General features: G+C 38.0%; 1 protein-coding gene across 1 annotated transcript in view; it reads right to left on the bottom strand.

Annotated features, from left to right (window-relative positions):
• Positions 1-21452, bottom strand: part of WWC3 (WWC family member 3) — a 108777-nt gene that overhangs the window by 48047 nt on the left and 39278 nt on the right. The window contains exons 2-6 of the mRNA XM_059816278.1: positions 19458-19567; positions 14470-14673; positions 11295-11371; positions 8763-8842; positions 2361-2490 (exon numbers count right to left, since the gene is read on the bottom strand). Of these exons, the coding sequence (XP_059672261.1) occupies positions 2361-2490; positions 8763-8842; positions 11295-11371; positions 14470-14673; positions 19458-19473 (507 nt within the window). The 5' untranslated portion in view covers positions 19474-19567. The remainder of the gene's footprint in view (positions 1-2360; positions 2491-8762; positions 8843-11294; positions 11372-14469; positions 14674-19457; positions 19568-21452) is intronic.

Here is a 21452-nt window from a genome sequence, read left to right as displayed (position 1 = left end):
ATTACCAGTTAGTTTCCTAAAATGTATGTCACTGCATCCATAAAGAACTGCCTTTCTAATAATTTCTTGCTAGTGAGGCATGTGGAAGACTGAGAATCGCTTTAAAACTTGGCCAACACAAAATATCAAATATGTTAAAAGTTGCCAAGGCAGAAACATTTTACAGAATCACAGAGTCATTAAGGTTGGAAAAGACCTGTAAGATCATCAAGTCCAACCATCAACCAAACACCACCATGCCCACTAAACCTTGTCCTGCAGTGCCACGTCCACACGTTCCTTGAACACCCTCCAGTGAGGGTGACTCAACCACCTCCCTGGGCAGCCTATTCCAATGCTTCACCACTCTCTCAGTAAAGAAATTTTTCCTAATATCCAGCCTGAACCTCCCCTGGAGCAACTTGAGGCCACTTCATCTTGTCCTATTGCTTGTCACTTGGGAGGAGAGACCAATACCCACCTCTCTGCAACCCCCTTTCAGGTAATTGTAGAGAGCGATAAGGTCTCCCCTCAGCCTCCTCTTCTGCAGACTGAACAACCCCAGTTCCCTCAGCCGCTCCTCATAAGACTTGTGTTCCAGACCCCTCACCAGCTTTGTCGCCCTCCTCTGGACACGCTCCAGCACCTCGATGTCCTTCTTGTAGTGAGGGGCCCAAAACTGAACACAGTATTCGAGGTGCGGCCTCACCAGAGCCGAGTACAGGGGCACGATCACCTCCCTACTCCTGCTGGCCACACTATTTCTGATACAGGCCAGGATGCCGTTGGCTTTCTTGGCCACCTGGGCACACTGCTGGCTCATATTCAGCCGGCTGTCGACCAACACCCCCAGGTCCTTTTCCACCAGGCAGCTTTCCAGCCACTCATCCCCAGGCCTGTAGCGTTGCATGGGGTTGTTGTGTCCCAAGTGCAGGACCCGGCACTTGGCCTTGTTGAACCTCATACAATTGGCCTGGGCCCATCGATCCAGCCTGTCCAGATCCCTCTGCAGAGCCTTCCTACCCTCAAGCAGATCAACACTCCCTCCCAACTTGGTGTTGTCTGCAAACTTGTTGAGGGTGCACTCAATCCCCTCATCCAGATCATCGATAAATATATTAAACAAGACCAGCCCCAAAACTAAGCCCTGGGGGACTCCACTTGCGACTGGCCGCCAACTGGATTTGACTCCATTCACCACGACTCTCTCTTTCATAGTGACTTAAGTTTCCTGTCTACTTGAACAAGGACTTGTGGGCCATCAGCTGACCTTTAGGTAATGCTTTGGAGACTGGATAATTGTATAACCATGGAAATTCATTATATGTAGATTACAACCTACCCATATCATTTAATAATTAAAGAAAAAAAATAACCCAGCGCAACACTACTGGAGAGAAAACCCAAAGAAAATATTTGAATGGCAATACTGATTCAGTACAGTCCCAAAAATTTAGGTTACAAAGATGCCTTTTTCCATATAGCAGTTTGAAGACTGGATGAAGAGAACTGTCATTGTCACCCCTGTGTATCTGCAGCATATTTGGGTATGTCTCTACTGAAGTCCCTGGGGTGGCAGAGGCTCATGGCTGTTTGATCAAGCTCCAATCACTTTAATAACGCAGACACAGCAACTGAGAGCTCAGAGCAGGATGCAGAATCCATTTAAAAGTTAGATCACTACTCAGGCATGTATCTCCCCTCAACCCTCATGCTCCGATTCATAAAATAATCTAAAGCTCGCACAATCGTTTTCGTATACATTGTATTTAATCATACTCTTTGAGGGGTTTGTGAGAACATTTGAAATTAATGTTTGTCTTGATATGGGTACTTAAGAGGAGAGTTTGGGGTAGAAAAAGGAGAGCTGCTAAACTGTGGCACAGTGACATAGAGATCCAATTTGTGAAGTGCTTATAAAAGGAAAAACTTGGTAGATAAACTGGTAAACATTTTAGCACATGAATTCTCAGTCCTACTTCATTATAGGTAATACATGAACACATTAAACAAAATGAAAAACAAATACTGTAAAATGTAAAGATTTATTTTTAAATGCCGCCTAATTACTCCATAGCAATCTCTGATATAGTCAGCAGCAATGGAAAGCTATATTCAATAAAGGCATTGATCTAAATGTAAGGATAGTACATTATCTAAGACAAAAATATGAAACACATATGAAGTCTTACGTTCACAGCACAGACAATGACTACTCACCTCTTCTGAGCTGCCTGCTATTAACAATTATCAAACAAAAATCAGTTTAGGCCACCCCACTTCCTTATTTAAACTTGGTAACCCCAATGCAATCACAAACAAGAAAATAGAGGAAGATTATTACTTTTTATCAGCTATTTGTTCAGTAAGATATTTTTTACCTGCATGAGGTCCTGCCTTTCTTTTTCGCCTGTGCATATAGCTTTCTTTATGGTGCGAAGCTCATTCATTATAGCCTGTGCTTCATCCAGTCTATAATTTGTATGAGCACTTGACATCTTACGATCAATCCTGTTGAAAAGATTAAGACAAGTTCAGGAATTTTCATATAATTAGAAAAAGCATAGATGTTTTCAGACCTCTTGTATATTCATGTACCACTTTATTTCCAGGGATAAAATGATACTCTACGTGGAATTAACACAGCACTTAGTGCCTAGTACACTCTAAAGACAAAGCAATGCAATTAACTACCCAGGTTCTGCAGAATCAACAAATTTTCTGGTTTTAATGTCCTAATATAGAGCTTACTTATGGGCAATGTCTGTGGGCTATTTCCTGCAACAAAAGCAAAATCAACCTAGAACTAATCTACACGGTAATAACTTAAAAGATAAAAGATATTAGCAGCCTAGCTGTCACAGTCCCATGCAGCACTACACATTGCAACATCTCTTCCAGGACTTCTATCTGATCTTGGTTTGGAAGTTTCTAACAAATGCTTTTCATTTTCTTCGGAAGAAATTTTTAATTCCTAAAATTTTATTGCAAGTGCTTTCCTGCCATTATGGACACCTTTGAGTATCTTTTCTAGAAGACATCATCGTCCCGCACTAAGGGAGTATCACATGGGACCATCCCAGAAGATTTCAAATGCAAACTCAGCAAGGAGCAAGAGCGCTACCCACTACATCAGGTTGAAGTACTACTAACATTTCCATCTTGACATAAAAATCTCTCATCTTCTCTTAAGTGGGACAACCACTGTCTGAATTTTTAGCTTTTTTCCCGACACTTTGCAATAGTAATGGACAACAGATCAGGACACAGAAGCCTAGTCCAGTGTATCATCTTAATAATTTGCTTTGATATACAGATAAAGAACAAGACCAGAAACTCTGCAGAACTTACTAGAACTTACCAGTTGGTCTTGGATTTATAACAAACGGCTATGGGATTTTAACAGGCTACCCACAGCAATTAGTGAAAATTGTGTTAAATTCCTCTTAAAATATGAAAACCTCAATTTTCCTGTTAACCTAGCATAAAAAGTGCGTATATAGAAAAAAAGGTGGTTCATGCAATGGTCCCTAAGCCAATGCCAAGAATGAACACCTCCAGGATAAGGTGTCTCTGGTTAACAGAATTAAACATAAAACATACATTGGTCATTACACAGGACATCAGTTCATAGAAAGATGTAGTAAGAGAGGGTGTGCTATACATATATGACTAGAATTCTCAAACTCTATTTAAAATATTGAGCATAACTAAAAGTTTCAAGGTAGGTATTATATTAAGCTAAGAGTGTCAACAACACTCACTCATTGTGTTCTGCCAGTTAAACAAAATCAGTGAAATGCCACTTGCAGCCGATTACTTGCTTTAAAATTAAAATATTAAAATGAAAAATCAAAAGGCTTGAATGAAAATCCTGTGGTTTTATTGTGCAGCTCACAATATTCATGAAAAAAACGCAGGTTGGGTTTCTATAATTTTGGTTTGGTTTTTTCTGACAGTTCCTGCTTTTGGAGACAACACAAAGTAAGTCTAAACCTCCACCTTCTACTTAAACGCAATTTTCCCCATGTTGTATAAGAAAATATATAAGCCTTTAGGATTTTTGGTTCAAGGACCAGAAAGGACTTCAATGTCACGTGGATTAAAGTCAGGTTTTTTTGTTTGGTTGATTTTGTTTTTCTTTTAAGACATTTACTTGAGTCTTCACTAATTTTTAGTTAAAAACCTGAAAAGATTAGATAAATCCATGGTTAAACAACTAATTCAATTCACTAAAAGTTCCGTGAAAAAGATAACATGTGGTTTTATCTGAAGGTTACAGTAATGTTAAGAACATAGATTCCACCCAAATATTAGACCAGAAAATGCCTCCTACACAACTGCTCATTATACTGTTTGCCAGGTCCAAGGTGGCATTTCAGGAAAAGGAAATTATTTAATTTCAACCAGATTTTTGTCCAGTTACCCACATATTCATGTTCCTAGACGTCACTTTGGAGCCCAACTTATGAACTGGTATTTGTTTAAGGAAAGAATCAGAAAAGTTTCTATTGCCAGAAATGTTTGAGCTTAAATCAGTATTGCTGTCAACCCAAACTGACTTAAGTATCTTACAAAATTACCTGCAATTTATTGCTTGTTAATTTTTTTTTCCCTCCTTTCATAAAGCTCTAGTTTTGAAAGGCACAAAGTTAACAGGAATCTTCCATTTTATTAATGGAAAATAGCATGATACAAATACAGATTAAACCTTTGGATGAATAGAAAGGACATTCAACAAGGACATACACAAAACTATGAATAAAATATACATTTTCTGAGGAAGACGTTTCTAATAAGACACTTGCAAGAGTTTCAGTCCTATAGGGCAGTTTCCCTGTTCCTCTATTTTCCTCCACATGCTTTCAAATATGCAAGACTCCCTATCCCCACCAAAGCATAGGTCTGTAGTCGAGTTAAAAAAATTAATTTTAAAGCTTTTGTCAGGTCCCATATCCTCTAAACTAGTCTGTAGCTACAAATTGTTTAGTCAGTCCTAATTCCCTGTCTCTCCCAACTTCCCTCAGTGTTCGCTCCGCTCTCACAGCCAACTGGCCGAGTTTTCATTTCCTTTGTTGCTAAACGCCTTCTTCCTCCAAAATTCCTGGCTGCGAGCAGAAGGGTCACTGAAAACACAGGGGAGGAGGAACTGCTCCTCATTCTCAGTCCCTGCCACCGTTCTCATCCCTGCCACCGGGTCAGAGGAAGCAGTTTATTCCAGGAAAGGCTCATCTTTAACACTTTAACTCTGGACTGCGACAGGATCAGCCGCACCTCAGGGCAAACGCGTCCGTGGAGGCCGAGGAACACCATCGCACAGGGCTGGATCTCTGGAGGCTTCAAACGGTGAGTTCTAGAAAGTCTCGAGTGGGCAAAGGCAGACTCTGATGTCCAAAGGCTTATCACAGCATTGCCAAATTTGGATGAAAGTGTAGAAAATACAGCCCTAACAAAAAGCTGCAACACTACAAAATTTGAAGTTCTGACTGTATTGGAGTTGTAGAGCTATTAAAAAAAACCCTCAATCCTCTCTCCCTCCACAAAACCCCACTTTTCTCTAGTTGTTTTGTGGTTTTGTTTTGGTTTTTTTCTCCTCAAAAATGGCTAAGCCATTTTACTAAAATTAAAAAGAACAGAAAACAAAACACAGTCCAAGGCAGACACCATATGTGGAAAATGTCAATGCAAGAGATTTGCATTTAACAAAGGCATCTGAATCAGACAGCAACACAAAATGATGGAAACACTGAGCAACCTAACCACCCTCACCATAAAATTTGGCTCTCCTCTGAGACCTATACCCAACCAGAGGTTGCAGAGGGAGTCGCATGGCAGCAGGTTCTGATACCTGCTCATAATGCCATTCTAGTCAGACTTTCAAAGCAAACATTCAGCCAGATGTAAAGCCCAAAGTGTGACAGCTCCTAATATTGTTCTTGGCTTGTACTTGAAATAAAGCAAAGAACATGGCTTTAAAACAGCTGAACAGGATGCATGCCATTCTCAGTTTGGCAGTTACTTGAAGATTTGACCTAGCACAAGAAGGAAGAAAAATTATGCAGACCAAAAAAAAAAAAGGCAAAATGTCTGAGATGTAAGAAACTTTAAAAAAAAGGGGTGGGGGGGGAGGTGGGGGGAGGAGAGGCAGGGAATCACAGGATTTTTGTTTTAAGAAAGGAGCAATGAGTTTCTTTTCAGACAGTACACTTACTTCGTGGATATGCAGAAAGTAAAATACTTCAGCTTTGGTGCTTGATTTGAGTGACCCTTTTCTCCCAACAATTACAAGGAGTACGGGAGAGATCGCCCAGGGACAACCTAGAGCACAGTTAGGATTTTAGCCTGATTTGTCTGCTGACTATACGAGGAGGCTAGAAAAACTTGTCTCTTCAGTTCTCAGACAGCATGAGTACTCTCCAAATTGGCTCACTTCCTACTAGAAGCCAAACACTCAAAAGAAAGCATGTATCTTACCAGAAAGGCAACTAAAAAATTACTTAAAAACACAAAACAAAACCAAGCCCACAAGCCTCTGGTTCACAAGTGAAGAAGTCCTGCAGAGACCAGAGCTCAGCAAGGCACAAACACTGACTGCAATCCCAGATAACACATGGGCAAAACGTTCTCTCCAGCTTCAGCAAGCAACAACAAATGCCACTCAGTGCACCAACAGGACAGAGAGTGACTGTAGCAACAGCAGCAATGAGCAGCACTGAAGCACTGAGTTGTCATGCTTGAACTTTTAAACTAGATGATTAGAGTGACCACTGACTAATCAGATATGCTTTAAAATAATTCCACTCTTGAATGTCTCTCCTATACCCCCATCCTGGAGTATGGGCAACTTCACTTGGGCTAAAATCCAAGACTAACATTTGTATTCTTAATCATTCACAGACTTTACTTTTCAAAAAGTCGCACTACTTTGGTGGACTATCTTAAATGAATTATATTAATTAAAACAATCTTGAGTTTCAAACAGCCTTCAAATACTTTCATCATCCTAGTCAAGTGGCTAGTCCTTTTTTAAAACAATTGATCCTATACCCTTAAAATAACCCAATAACCAGGAGAAGGAAAACAAATAAAGAAAGTAGAAAAGGCAAGGTAATTCTTACCCACTTAAAAGAAAATATGATTAAGAATCTTAAGACAAAATTGATTTTGTTCTGTTACTGCTTACATATCTAGGCCACCATCCTAAAACATTGACTATACTTAAAATATTACTTAAAATATTTGTTGTTTCAATATACTGAGTGTTTTATTTTACTAATTTTCAGTTAATATCATACATTAACAATTCCCCTAACTACCTGTAAATGCTCTGTGTAGTCAATAAAAATATATTTATGCCTGAAAAAGATTACATTATATATCTGCCAATGAAGGATTTTGGTTGAACAAATTTTCTTCTCTGAAGCTTTTAAAATGCATTATAAAACAAAAGAGCCTTGTAAGCTTGAAAAAAAAAAAACCAAAAACCCAGTATGAAGTGCAGGGGCTTCTCCCTCTCCTTTAAAAGTAAAATCTGAGTATCTCCCTTCATATCATTTTGTTAATGTAATATCAATCAAAATCAAAGTTGGAAAATAAGTAACCTAATTGCTCTGGGATCCCTGGAACTTTGCCAGAATTCCTGAAGCAAAAGTGTGTGCCCATGCTTTGTAGCACCAACACAATAAATCCAAAGTTTCAAAATATTTCCACAGATACTGTACTTATGCTGCAAAACACATTAGACATGCAACAGTTCCAATGTTTTCAGGAAGTGCCTGCATAAGGCAGTTTGTTCACATGCATGCTGGAAAGAAGGCCAAGATTTCTAAACGCATGGCCACATATCCAAGGCAAATCCAAGAGCTGTTCAACATATGGTCTAGCCTCTGGCCTTGGTGAACAGATCTGGAAGTAGCAACAACCTGTGTTTACCTGCCACCTTTTCCATGGCTTGGCAATCTCTCTCCCTATCCCACTGGGCATCCCGCGTATATGCTACGTGTGTAGGAGACTAAGCAGCACACAGATGGAAGTCACTCGGTTACATCTGATGGCACGCAGTAAGAGTGGCAAGGAGAGAGTCAGTCACAACAGTTCACAACCTTTGCCACCACTGAGTGTGCAGGAAACAGAGCACACGCTGCCTAACAGCCCTGGGAGCAGTGGCAAATTGACCTGAGCTACCTTTCCCTCCCAGGAGGAGACAAGAAGTAACATTTACATGCACTCATTCTGCACACACACAACAAAATCCAAGGTCTCACAGACCATTTGATCTACTGTATGCACAGAAATAAGCTATACTGTGCAGAATGAGACATCCTGACCATCAGGTAAAAGGAAAAAGCAGTGTTGTGGCGTACAGCCTCCCCTCCAGAAGAAGTACTGTGCCCATCCAGAAAGCCTCGGTACAGTTCACAGAAAAACTACTCCACTGCATGGTGCTTCTGGCTGTGCTCCAGATGGTAGGTATCTCCAGAAAACATATGGAAAATATTTTAAAAATCTAATTCCACCTTGACAACATTTTCAGGAAGAGTTAAAGAACAGGGCCTGTTTTTGCATGTGGATCTATGAAATCACCATTCCAATCAATTCTGTCCAACCCTTCTTCTATCATTTCACGCTGTTCTCACCCTGCATCACTATCACAGCAGAAACTCTGAAGCAAAGCAATTAAGAGGTTTCAAACTTTTGGTTTTTGGCAACGGTTTTCTAAGAAATTCATTCCAAGGTGAATAGAGTAAAGAGAAAAAATACCCTTCCACAAACTCTTAACTTACTCTTGCAGAGTTTCCACTCCTTTTTCCTTATATTGCAGCTCCTGCTTCATCTGTGCCAATTCTCGTTTTAGCCTAGAAAGCTGAATATAATAAAATAATTTAAAGTAATAATATGTAACAGAAACTTTCATAATAAAAACAATTTTTTCAAATACAAAATTTCCAATTTTTAAAAGTAACTTAAGATTATAATCTAAGTTATCTTTTTTCCTTTAAAATTTGCATTAAAATAACAGAAGAATTTCTGAAATATCATAAGATCCAATCAAACAGCTGTCACAACATTCAGCTTTCAAAGTACCAATTTCGACATCTATTCTATTGGTTTTCTATCTCTAATAGCTTATGCTAACAGCTAGCAAGTTTCAATCCATATGATTTTTGTTCTCCCCTTGTAGCAGACAGACACCTCTCAACTGTCTTCAACTCTTTAGTCAACTTAAAAAAAGATGGAACATTGAATGCTGTTAATTTTTCAATCTGGGAAAACAAAATCACTGGCAACAGAACTGGCCTCTCTCCCAGAAACGGCAGCATGATTTTCTACAGTTATTCTCATATAGTCCTGCCCTCTCAATCCCCCGACAATTACCTTGATCCAACTAGCAAGCATAAAGCAAAAGTGACAAAGCAGTGATTTCTCCATAAACATATTTTTGTGGTTTTATGAAAACAGTTACCTGAGTAGGTTAGGCACACCTTAGAAGAGCACTTTCGGCACCAAGAACAATCTGCAAAGAAATAGCTTCTTGCCCTCCAAAGCTGATAGATACCTGAGGGCAACGGGGGGAGGAAGGTTCAAGGGACAACAGACGGACATTTGGCGGGGAATGGAGGTGTTTCAGTGTGTGGTGGTGAGGTGTAAGACTGAACTGAGAGCCCAAAGAGGGGCAGAGGCTGGAAGGAAAAAAGCTCTCTTCTCAAGCTATCAATCTTGGTACTTTTTCTAAAATTTACCCAGAGCGCTCTTGATTTTCACATGTATGCCAATAAATGACAAATAAATGACAAATCTATTACTAAAAAAGAGTAAAAAAAGAGTAAAAGAAAATTCCTACATATCCAGGCATAGATTAATTTTGTCAGCTCTACTCCAAGACTAAGGGGCTTCACAGCAGTTCCGGGGATGCAAACCAGGACTGCCAGATTCCCACCATCCTGCATGGCCCTCCCTTCCCCATGTGTTCTTGCCCTCTCCTCAAAACTGATCACACTAGCCCCCCAAAAAACTCCTATACCCTCACCAACTCTTTCACCACTCACCAAAAGTAAAAAATGAAAAAAATGCATCAGGTACACAAACACTTTATAGTGCACATTTTATTCTATTACCTGAAACAACTCAATTCCTATGCACACATTCAGTTGAACAGGTTATCCTATGCACTTAGGAGATCATTTTGTTTTAAGATGCAGGAACAGAAAGAAATAGTCATATAAGTGAAGACCTTGTTTATCTTCTTTAAATATTATTTAAATAAATAAGGCTTATTTTCTTGTTTAGAATATGCTGACGTTTAGAGTATGTAAAACAAGCAAACACTAGTCAGCATGTAGTAAACATACACAGATAGAAAAAACGCCTTTGAAGGGTGTTGAACAGGATTTATTTTCAGAGGCATTCATGTGAAAAGTGGTCACTACAACAAAACTGGAACACTAACCTGCAAAGATAAGTATTTTTTAATTTGTTTTGTGAGCTCAGTGCCTGGCATGCTAAATCCCATTTCATCCATTAATAAAAAGAAATGCACAATTTAGAAATAGGTTCTAGAGTTTAATATTATAAACTGTTTTTTATAAATGTTTATGACTGCTATATCAATTTGCTGGAAACCAATGTGCAGACTTTAACTCTTTGCTAAAGCAGCATGGGATAAATTCAAGAAGTCATCTATCCTTCCTTCAGCAAAGACAGTACCAAAAGCATGAGTCTAGTTAAAAAAAAATAAAACATGAAAATGGAACATTTTTGTTACAGAACTGCTTATCACTTTCAGAATGCTTGAAATCCTCTTCCCTCATAGAGGAGTTCTGGACATATCAGCTAAAAAAGTTCTATTTGGCCAACATGACTACTGAATTGTGAACAGATTTCCAAACAAATGGCTAAATCTAGAGTTCAGTGACATCCATGGAACCCCACTGAAAATGGGTAAATGGGAAAACATGAAGACAGTGGGTTTGAACTGCACTTAATCAAGAAAGAATTTGGCTGCAGAGTATTTACTACTTGTGGCAGTTTGCACAAAGAAAGCCATTTCTGTAAGCCTGGCTGAGTTTGCCTCTGATATCCATGACAAAAATCTTTACGCTTGTAACATGGAAAAAGCATTACTTTGCAAGTCACTCACAATACAGACTCATTTTAATAGAACAATAGGTCAGAACAGAAAAGCATTTTTTACTATTATATTTCCAAAAATGCATGCAATACCCAGCGTAAATGCTAAGGTAAAAGAAAAACACATAGTCACCCTCCCTTCCCCATGCCTAATTCGTATTTTTACAAAATGAAAAAAGATTACTCACTCTGTCACGACGGCTGGCTATTTCTGCTTTAATCTGATATGGGTCATACTTGGTATTAGCTGAAAATCCAGAGAATGCTAAACAGATGAAAAACAGCATTTTACATTATTTTATTTTCTTCTTTAATACACTTGTTAAGATGTGGCACTATTTAATAGACCATTGCATTCATTCTTTGCATTACAAGTCACTAGGTTTTAAATTAATCCTCTGTGCTAAAGTACAACTGAAAAGTTATCTTTGGCCTGCCTGAATTTTTTTTTGTCCTGAATAACAACAGCAACAAAAATTGTATATAGCAGTACTGCATATTGCCTAAAATCAATGAGCTTCCATGACAGGATGGTGGCATTTACTGATGCGAGCAATTTGTGTAACATTAACAATTGCTAATTGCCTCCTAGGTATGTGGATGTAACAGTATGATAGGGACTAAAGTAACAAAACTATTGTCAGAACAAAATTCAATCAGCTACAGAGAGAAGTTGTCTCCTAAAGCAACAGTTTAGGGAACCGACATACAGATCAGCCTCTGGCAAGTGAGCCCTTAACACAGCGTATCTAGTGTCAGGCAATGATTTCAAGCTGTACCATTACAAGCTAAAGCCTAGACAGATGAAGTAAAGGTCCTAGAAGACAGGCTAGGCAAGACCAACCATGATTTATTGAGTAAGCCATTCATGGCAGCACTAGCCCACTGAAAAATGCCTGGTATGCGAGTGGATGGGGTTGTGCTGTTAGACCTACCATCCTTTTGTAGAGCTGAAGGCTGCTGCTTTGAAACCCATATCCGTGTGCATTGCACTGAGCCTTTCAACTCTCGAAAGAATACTGCAACGCCAAGGTCATGTCAAGCGTGCAGGGACTTGCCAAAATGAGTAGTCATGCCTGGACTAATTCTCTAAACCCAGGATTTTCTATGGATTTTTTAAACAGTGCTGATCACAACTGAGTCACAAAACTGCTGCATGGGCACCTCCCTGCCAGCCTACAACCGCTGAGCTCACACCACCTCCCACTCATGAGCACACAACACTGAGTCAATGGCAGCACCCACAAGCAAAGAGGAGGAAAACAGTTTGTGAAGTTTTAATTCTTTTAACGTAACAGATTGAAGCAAGTGGCGGTGGAGGCAGGCATATTTGCAATATAAGCACCCAACTTTGACCATTTAATTGCACTTGAATTAGGAGCCTAAGATTTCTGTACAATAAATGGAGAAGCAAGCATCCCACAGTGACATGGAGGAGTCGCATTAAGAAAAACAAGCGGAGAAACCTTGGGGAATCTTGAGTTGACAGCATGATTAATCCCCAAAGGGATTTTTTTTTTTTTTTTTTAAGTATATCATCTGACTAATCAGCCCATCCCATTTCCTCAAAACAGATGCATATGACCTTAAACCAATATAAAATATATTAACACATCTGTAGAAAATGAAAATATTTTTCACCTCAAAAAAGTGAAAGCTTATATTTAAATGATTTTACAGTATCTCATTATCAATTCCACAGATATACCTAAAAAAATAAACTGTCAGAAGACTGAGAAACATAAAAGTCAATTGACATAGCATTTGCATTCATGCTACAGATAACCTCCAATTCTGTAATTTTCAGTCATATTTTGTTGCTGTTTCAAGCAACTTGGTTTTCCAAGAGCTTTAAAAATATGAAAAACAGGTTATATTTTTCTAGTATATTATCATCTTCAACAGAATTTTCTTTCTATATATTCACCTGATGTAATTCAACAAAATATCCCACAGAACTACTGCAAATTTTCAAAAAACAAAAAGCTCAAGCTCCTAGTAAAGTATTGTAATAAATGTATATTTAGATTTTTTAATCTAAAAAAAATACTGATGACACTATCTTTTACCCTATATTCCAAGTCTCTAAACAGTAGATAAATACTCTTTAAACAATAATTTCTTTTTTAAAATGTCTTTCTTAATAAGAAAAAAAAAAATCAATCTTTCTTAATAATTCTTAAGAAACTTGAACATAACAGGTAGAACTAAGACTAGTTACAACTGTTCAGTTATGTCAATCTAAATCACAGAATGCATGTATTTAAAACTAAACAAAAAAAATGAGATAATCCCAGTTCAACAGTAAAAGAACACTTGGTTAAAACCATCTGGGACAACACCTCAGCCCTAGAAAATATCTTTTATTCAGGATTTTGGCATACCTATGAATTACCTTGGATTAATAAATACCACTGGATCACTAGCTAAATGCTTCTATCCAGATGCCTGCTTTACCAGCCCCCTCCACAGTCAGGTTTCTTGAACATTTTCAGAAAGGGCTAAGCAGAGCTTCCCATACTTATCAAGTACTTGGCATTTACCAGAAAATCCTGCAGTTAAACAACGGCTATATACACAGCGGTCACTGAAAAGCCACCAGCGCAGTGAAACTCCACTACGTTTCCACCTGGCTGGTGTGTGTTTCCATCTGATACACTTCTTTGAACTAGACTGCTTTGACTCTTCAGCAAAGACACCTTTTCCTGTTGCACCAGCCAACAGCCATGACAGCGGGACAACTTCAAATTTCAGAAAAAGTGTATCATCTACTCCAAGCTACCAGACACATCTGAAGAATGAAAAGAGTAGGAAATCAAGGCTCTACGACCTACACCACCAGCATTAGGATCAGAAGCTGGCATTCAAGAATGAGGTGCGCTAATGAAACACCGCTTCCTACTTCACGGTCAGAGGTACTCTTGGCCACCACACCTAGTCCCTAACTCTTTATAAAGTCAATAAACCGACCGTGGATCTGCACAAGGCTTTCCCTAAGCTGATGGTTCTCCTCCCATGTTGACGGTGGAATAATCTATGAATTTAGGATTGCGAGTAGGTGGCTGGTCCAGCAACATTCAGTCTTGTCTTTGTTGCCTTGCACCAAGCATCACTACGGCTGGCTCCAAGACGGCTAGAGATGCTAGCTGGGATATATCCCTGTTTAATGTAAAAAAAGGCATATTCTAATAGACCTAACAGGAAACAGAAGTCCCTGAATAGCAAAGTCAAAGGACAGCGCCTCACTTTTGTAGTCAGGATCTTCATTCAGAGAACCGGGTGATGGAAACACTTGACACTATTCTTTACACCACATGTTGTGAGAGGCAGGTGAACAAATCAAGAAAAGACTAGTAAACTCACAGCTGGCATAAGAACGGCTGTCATCTTCACACATTTTGTGCAATTGTTGATATTCTTCTTGGGCTAGTTCAAAACGCTGCTGCTTTATTTGGTAAATCTCTTTCTTGGCATTGAGTGCCTCCTGGGCAACTATTAAATATTCCTTTAGCATGCGTTCCTGCTCCCTTCTCCACTGCTCCCTTGGGTCCTCAATTTGTGTGAGCTCTAAGGAGAAAAGCATTAAAAAAATAGTAATAAATTTGTAAGACACGTTATCCCACAAAGTACAAATTATTTTGTTAAGGTCTGTTCTTAACTAGCACACCTAACACTACAGTTCTCAAAATCATCCCAGCCTAGACGAGAAGAAGAAAGGATGCAGAAGAACAAGAAAAGCCCTTTCAAATATAAAAGGCATTTAAATTTGATTCTTTTCTTTACAAACTAGAGCAAACCCAAAGAAAACCGTGTTTTGGCTCTAACCTTCCCTCATAGCCAACTTGAAAATTCTGAGAACTACCTAAAAACCCAGAACCATGTAGGAGAATGAAAGGTATCTTAATGCTTAAGCAATAACTCTATAAATGGTGGAACAACCTTAAGATACTACATACAACTTCACAAGTGTAACAACCTGAAGGGTCAGAGACTACACCTGTGTAATTAAGAAGAATAAGGTCATTTGACAGAAAAGTTAGCATTTTCATCTCAAATCCACAAAAGCACTTAAATTGCTTCTTTTTTTTGTCTTAAGAAACTCCACTCTCATGCTTCCCTTTCCAGGGTTTAGAACAGTTCGTATTCAAACACAAATCAAAGATAAGTTTCCAGTACAAAATCTTTCCCGTATATACTGATTTTCAAAGTTTTTATGATATAGCAATCTCTTTGCAGTTGCAAAGACATTTGAGGAGGACACATGCATTAAAATCCTAAAAGATTATTGGTTCATTTGTTTTCTTTTTGTGGTGATGCTCAAGCTAGCAAATGTTTTACGTGAGGATGTCCATGTAAAGTCTCATGTCTAAGTGAATGTTAATTTCTGATGATTGAGGCTCTACCGGTAAGAAGTTGCTGCAGATACAATGTCAGTGTTCCAAGTAACGGCAGAACCTACAGCACACTCAGGAGGTAAGCACCTAGTCATGTCTTCCAAACTTTGTTTCTCACGGGAGATGAAGCCAGTTATGCTTTATATTAAACTTGTGTACAGAATTCAGTGTATTTGTGTCAGTGATGAAATAAGAAACTATAAAAGATTGAGCCCAACACATTAAGAACTCTAACGGTGTCAAGGTCATGCTAGCAGCTCTACCATTTGCAAGCCATCTGAAAAGTACATAAACAAAAACACAAAGCTCATCTACGAACAGTACTTCCAACAGATTTGTGTATTAGGTTCCTAGTAACCTTTCCTCTCAACAGCTGTAACTTTTCTCTCCCCACAACTCCTCACATTGCAACAATATAAAGATCATGCCTACAGTTCTGCAATTTCTCCCCGCATCCCAGGGACCCTCGATTCCCAGCAGCACCTTCTGGTTCCAATGCCCCAAACTACCTCTGCAGCCCAGGACAGGATGTGCTGTGGCTTGTTCCAGTCTCCATAAATCCTTCTCTGCATGCAAGGCAAGCAGAAGAAAATAGAGTTCACACTGGCATGGTAATTTGCAATACTGTCTCATCTCTCCATAAATATTCCTGAAATCTGTGCAAATTTAATATTCCTAAAACTGCTAATCCCCTATGGAAACTGTGCACAAATCAATAAATATTTACTAGGATCCAGCTTTTCTGTCTTGTGTCTCTTTTTGAATAGGAAATTAATAGTTCTAATCTCAATAAATGGCCAAGGCTAAGGTGTTATCACACATTAAGCTTCTGAGATCCTATACTACAGGGCACTGCATCTCTTATCAAATTGTTTCAGAAACCTTCTCAAAAGCTAGCAGCATTCTTCTGAGGCAGAAAACTACTTCAGTACAGTAGTGACGTTCTCTTCTGTTTTATAAAGTACATACTAAGGCTTCACTTTGCCCTGGATTTCTACACAAGTTTGCCATGTAACAACAAAACTAAAGCTACATTGTATGATAAAATTCACTTCCTTCATTTCTTTAGAACTGATTTAAAAATAAAAAAATAAAAAAAATACTACAGTAATTCAAGAACAGCCCCAGACAAATGCAGAGAATATATTATTCCCCCACTGGGGAATGCCCAACTGGTTAAAGGAGACTTCAAAGGCCCCCAAGACTCTGAGGAGGAGGGAAAGGAATTCTGTGGCTGGCAGCCACCAAGGTTTTTAAGCAATGGTTGGACAAGAGCCAAGAGCAGCTTAGTAAGGGTGTCAACAAAGTACTGAATTTACAGAACAAGATGGAGATCAGGGTTGGAAGCACCATTGAGATTTACAGAAGATTCCTCTGTTCCTGGGGTATTTCAACATAAATGGGAAGTTACTGCCTAGAAATCTTTTTATTACTTTCTGGGTAAACAAACATAGCAAGAGGCTTGGAAAAATCAGATGCATTACTGTTTCCTTTTAAAAGGTGCAAGGGCAAAAAGCTTGAGATGGTGCACAAAGTATGAGAGGTCCCTGGTAAGCATAACTTTAGAAAGACTGTCTTTGAAATATCCCTTGCATTTTCTCACAGTGTTTCTTGAAACTGAAGCACTTTCAACTGTTTTGTCAATTAACAGAGAACTCAAATGCTGTATAAAGCATTTAACCCAGTCAGCCACAAAAGGCAGTCCAAATGTTTTCACGTGGAAGTTGCCGCTCCAAGTATTTTAGACATAGTTCAGAATACAATGTAAGGGACTCATTTCAGAAAAACATTTCTTCCATTCCTACACCATCTCTGCCACTTGCGTGACACCATCCCATGATGCACCTGATGGTCTACTCATTAGTTCTCACTGCTACAAAGGAGGTTAATGCAGTCTTGATTGGTACCTTTGCTGTCCACAGTTTAAAATTGGACCAAGTATCCTAGCAATTTTTGAATAATGATTATCCGGCTATAATATCAACTCTGTCTTTCCTCTTAATATAAATCTTACTTGTATATGTAAGCACTGAATTAGCCTAAGGGTGACAAACCCATTTTGCTGTGATGGCTGAATTACCATTTAGGATAATATCTGTGGGCTGCAAGTAATTAGTTATCATGAAAGAGACAAATTTTGCAGCCTTGTTAATTGCAGAATGATTCCTTTCACTCAGTTCAGCACTGGCCCTATGAAGTTTCTATCCTTCTGTTCATATATTACCTTTATTTAATTCCTATTACGATTAGTTCTACTTCCCCAGAGCCATTGATATTAATCTCCTCTTTCTCTGCCTTCCTATCAAGCACTGGGGAATTCAATTTCTCTCTGCAAAGATTCTCCTCTACAGTTTTTGCTCTCAATTGCACAGAAAAAAATGCAAGCCAGATCTGACATGCCTACAATGATTAATATCCTTTCTGTAAGTTCAAACTTGGTGTCTGTGGTAAGCAGCTAATAACAAAGTTTGAAAAGCAAAAGCAAGTGATTTACTTTGTATGCAATGGTGATTGTTATTCCTATCAAAGATGCCTATCAGTAGGATGCTTTAGTAGCTTTTTTAGTCACAACATTGCAATGGAAGTTCATGTTCTACTCATTATCTATAGGGACTCCTAAAGCCTTTTACAAAGTTCAAGGAAAAAAAGAAGAGTTGCCAATATCCTCGTTTGTATTTTTTTAATATGTCCATTCACGCACATGTACATATGTTGGTGCAAGTGCACTCCATTACTGTATTCCAATGTAAACCTCACTTTTTATTGAACTTCAACATTAACTAAAGTTACCATGACAGTTCAAACAGCAAACATTAAGCTACTACTTCTTTTAAACAGAGTTATTGTAAGAATTACCTAAGAGTCTGTATTTATTGCTTTTCAATTGTCTCGGCTATCGACCCTTGTGATCAGTGCATTAAGAGCTCTTTAAAGTTTATTATTTAATTTGTGATCTTTGTTAATTTCACAAGAAATAAGTGCCTGTGTGGGTCAAACAATATCATGGGAACATTTGTTATTCTGTTGTGTTTTTTGTTTTGTTTTGTTTTTTTTAAATAAGTAATTGTGAAACCACAAGTAATTCCAATGATGGCAGGAAGCCAAAAACTATTTCTACACTTCTGTTTTTTAATTGACTAGATTTCAAGTAGGTAATATTGAGGTTGTTTTTGCAGATTATACTATTTACCATTGCTGTGATAGCCCATATAACTACTTTTTCCTTTTCTCCCTCCCTGCCAGTTGCCAATTCCCACAATATTGAAAGCATTCTCTCATTGTCGATAAGCAGCTTAATGATAGAAGCACAACAGTAACAGCAGCAGTAGTACAAAGCTGTAAAGATAAGACATTTTTTTAAAAGTAGAGCTGGCAAATGTGCCAGACAGTGGTGATACAAAGCTCAGCAATAGTGCAAAAGGGAAAATGTTGGAAATCTCTCCCTCTTAGTTTCCAAAAGGGACATCTGTTGCCTTTGTGATAGCACTTTGTACTTATGAAAGTATAAAACATGCATTGCTTAAGAGAGGATGAGATTATTGTGTTTCATAGTGCTTCTAATTAAAACGCAGCACTTTTCTCTCAGAACATATTTTGTTTTTCAATATAGAAGAGTGAACTATGGATGACTAGAAATACAAGAGGATAGCATGAAAATCTTCTTAATTGACACATGACAGAAAACAACAACAAATTTACTGATATTCCACAGTATCACAAAGTAGAACAAAAGAGTTTTATACATTATAACTCAATCACAGATTGTAAAATTCTTTACAAATGGAATAAGGATTGTACCCCCATTTGAAAGACGAGAAAACAGATACTGCAAGAAATTACTCGCGTACATTTTCCCACTGTAGTATGAGCTGCATAAATGGTATCAGAAACAAAGTTAGTGCCATCAGTTAATACCAGCTTGCTAGGATTCCTCAAAATAATCATACATCTACTCACGATTTATGTGGTCCATATAATAAACTCCAATCTGTTGATCGTAAACAGTTTCCCATCCTAAAGGAAGCTCATCACCGACACAGTCAGCAAATGTCAATGGCTTTGTAATCCTGTAAAAGTAAAAACAACACAAATAAATACAAAAGGTGCAGACTTTACAGTGCAATGAATGTTACTACATGTTTTGAAGATACTTCCATCATTTGATCACAAACTAGTTATGCTGCTTAGGAATGTGATAATAATTACAAACATTACAAACATATACTTTCAAAATAAAGTTTCATTTAAACATGCTGACAGATACTCCCCAAACAGGTAAGACAAGCTTCTCCCTTCAAGTTTCTATGTTTAACAGTTTAATTACAATGGCATGCAGTCCTGCCAGTTTTTCTCCCATATTGCAAAGAACATAAACGTGAAGCTGGAGTTCACCACTGCTAAAAACTACTAGAAGCTTTACAGGCTTTAACTTCTTTACGGTGTCAAAGCAGTATAATTGGTTTTTCCTTAAAAAAAGGAAATAGAATTTAAGAAAGCACTACATAATAGATTTCTCCTCTTTTCAATTATACATTTCCAACTATTAATGATATTCTTTTGGTCCAGACCCATCCAAATTACTACTTTTCTCTCAAAAAGAAGGGAAACAAACAAATGTCTCTAAAGAATTCTGAAGCCATTAGAGCAGAAATAGTAACTAGTAAGTAACAGCATTACTATCTAGCAGCTTAAAATATCACACCCCTTGCTAGGCAAACTCTTGATAGACCAGTGGGTAATAGAAAACCAAAACAGCAATTTCAGGATTGACAGGAATGTTGAAAATACTGGGTTACAAATTCTGCAGAAAGACTCTAAACCAATGCTCTTATAAAACATCAAGATATATAAAAATACTAGGAAGAACAAATGATGCAAATAAAAAAATACTTAACATTCAGTTGAATCACATCTATTTCCCAAATCATCATTTTAATCGTCACTTAACCCCTAAGATAACGTTTTCCTCTAAAAGCTTCCATAAAATTCCGTTACAGAAAAGCTATTAATATAGTAATTTCAATTACAGATGGGATACAGATCCAACACCTTAAATGTTTATTTTTTGAGGCATTTCCAATACCTAGAATGATGACAGCTTTGCAAAGATTAAAAACGTGCATTAATTTAGGGACTGACTTAAGTTCAGCACAACCTATGGCATAATACTATTTGGCATACAATGGAAATTCCATTATAACATTATTATAACATTTGTATGTTATAATACCCAATTAAGGTTGCCTGACAGCAGATTTGGACTATGCTTACAAATACACTGTGGAATAGAGAGATCATTGGGACTGGTATTTGCACTTCATCTGATTAACACCTGTATAAAACAATACCTTTGTCTGAACTAGAACATGTCTGTCTTTGAACTAGAAGTCCTTCCCCACCCCAAAACAAAACCAATCAGAAGAATCCAATGGTAAAGACTTCAAATGGTGGAAATACTACTACAGCTACACTCCAGCTATTCCGATGGTCCAGTAAGCGCACCGTTCAACCACTAACAAAAAGCACAGAACTTTTCACTCAGAGAACAGAAAAACTGCATTTGCCTGCCTTCTAAAACTATTGTAGTATTCTTGAGATTAAAGTGTTCGAAATTAACTGTAGTAGAATAAAAAAAGAATTATCCTCACTAGCTTAAATGTACTGTTTTGAACAGCTCTGTACAACAGTACAAAGATCAAGTTATTGAGGTCAAATAATGTAGAGCTTGATCATACTATGCTATGGATTCTCAAACATGTATAAACAGTTTAATAAAACAAAGATGTACATAAACTTGTGCACCACTATTTAAGTAAAAATTTTCCATTACTGACAAGTAAGTTGTTTACATCATGTAATCATGCAAATCCAAAGCTGCTGTACTCAAGAAAGAAAATGTTACTATGGACTGGCATATGCATTCTTTCAGTAATTCATCTAGCAGTCAGGCAG

This window comes from Gavia stellata, chromosome 1 (assembly GCF_030936135.1).
Source record: "Gavia stellata isolate bGavSte3 chromosome 1, bGavSte3.hap2, whole genome shotgun sequence".
Taxonomy (NCBI): Eukaryota; Metazoa; Chordata; class Aves; order Gaviiformes; family Gaviidae; genus Gavia; species Gavia stellata.
The sequence above is the reverse complement of the archived record's forward strand: the minus strand, read 5'-3'. Positions and strand labels throughout refer to the sequence as shown.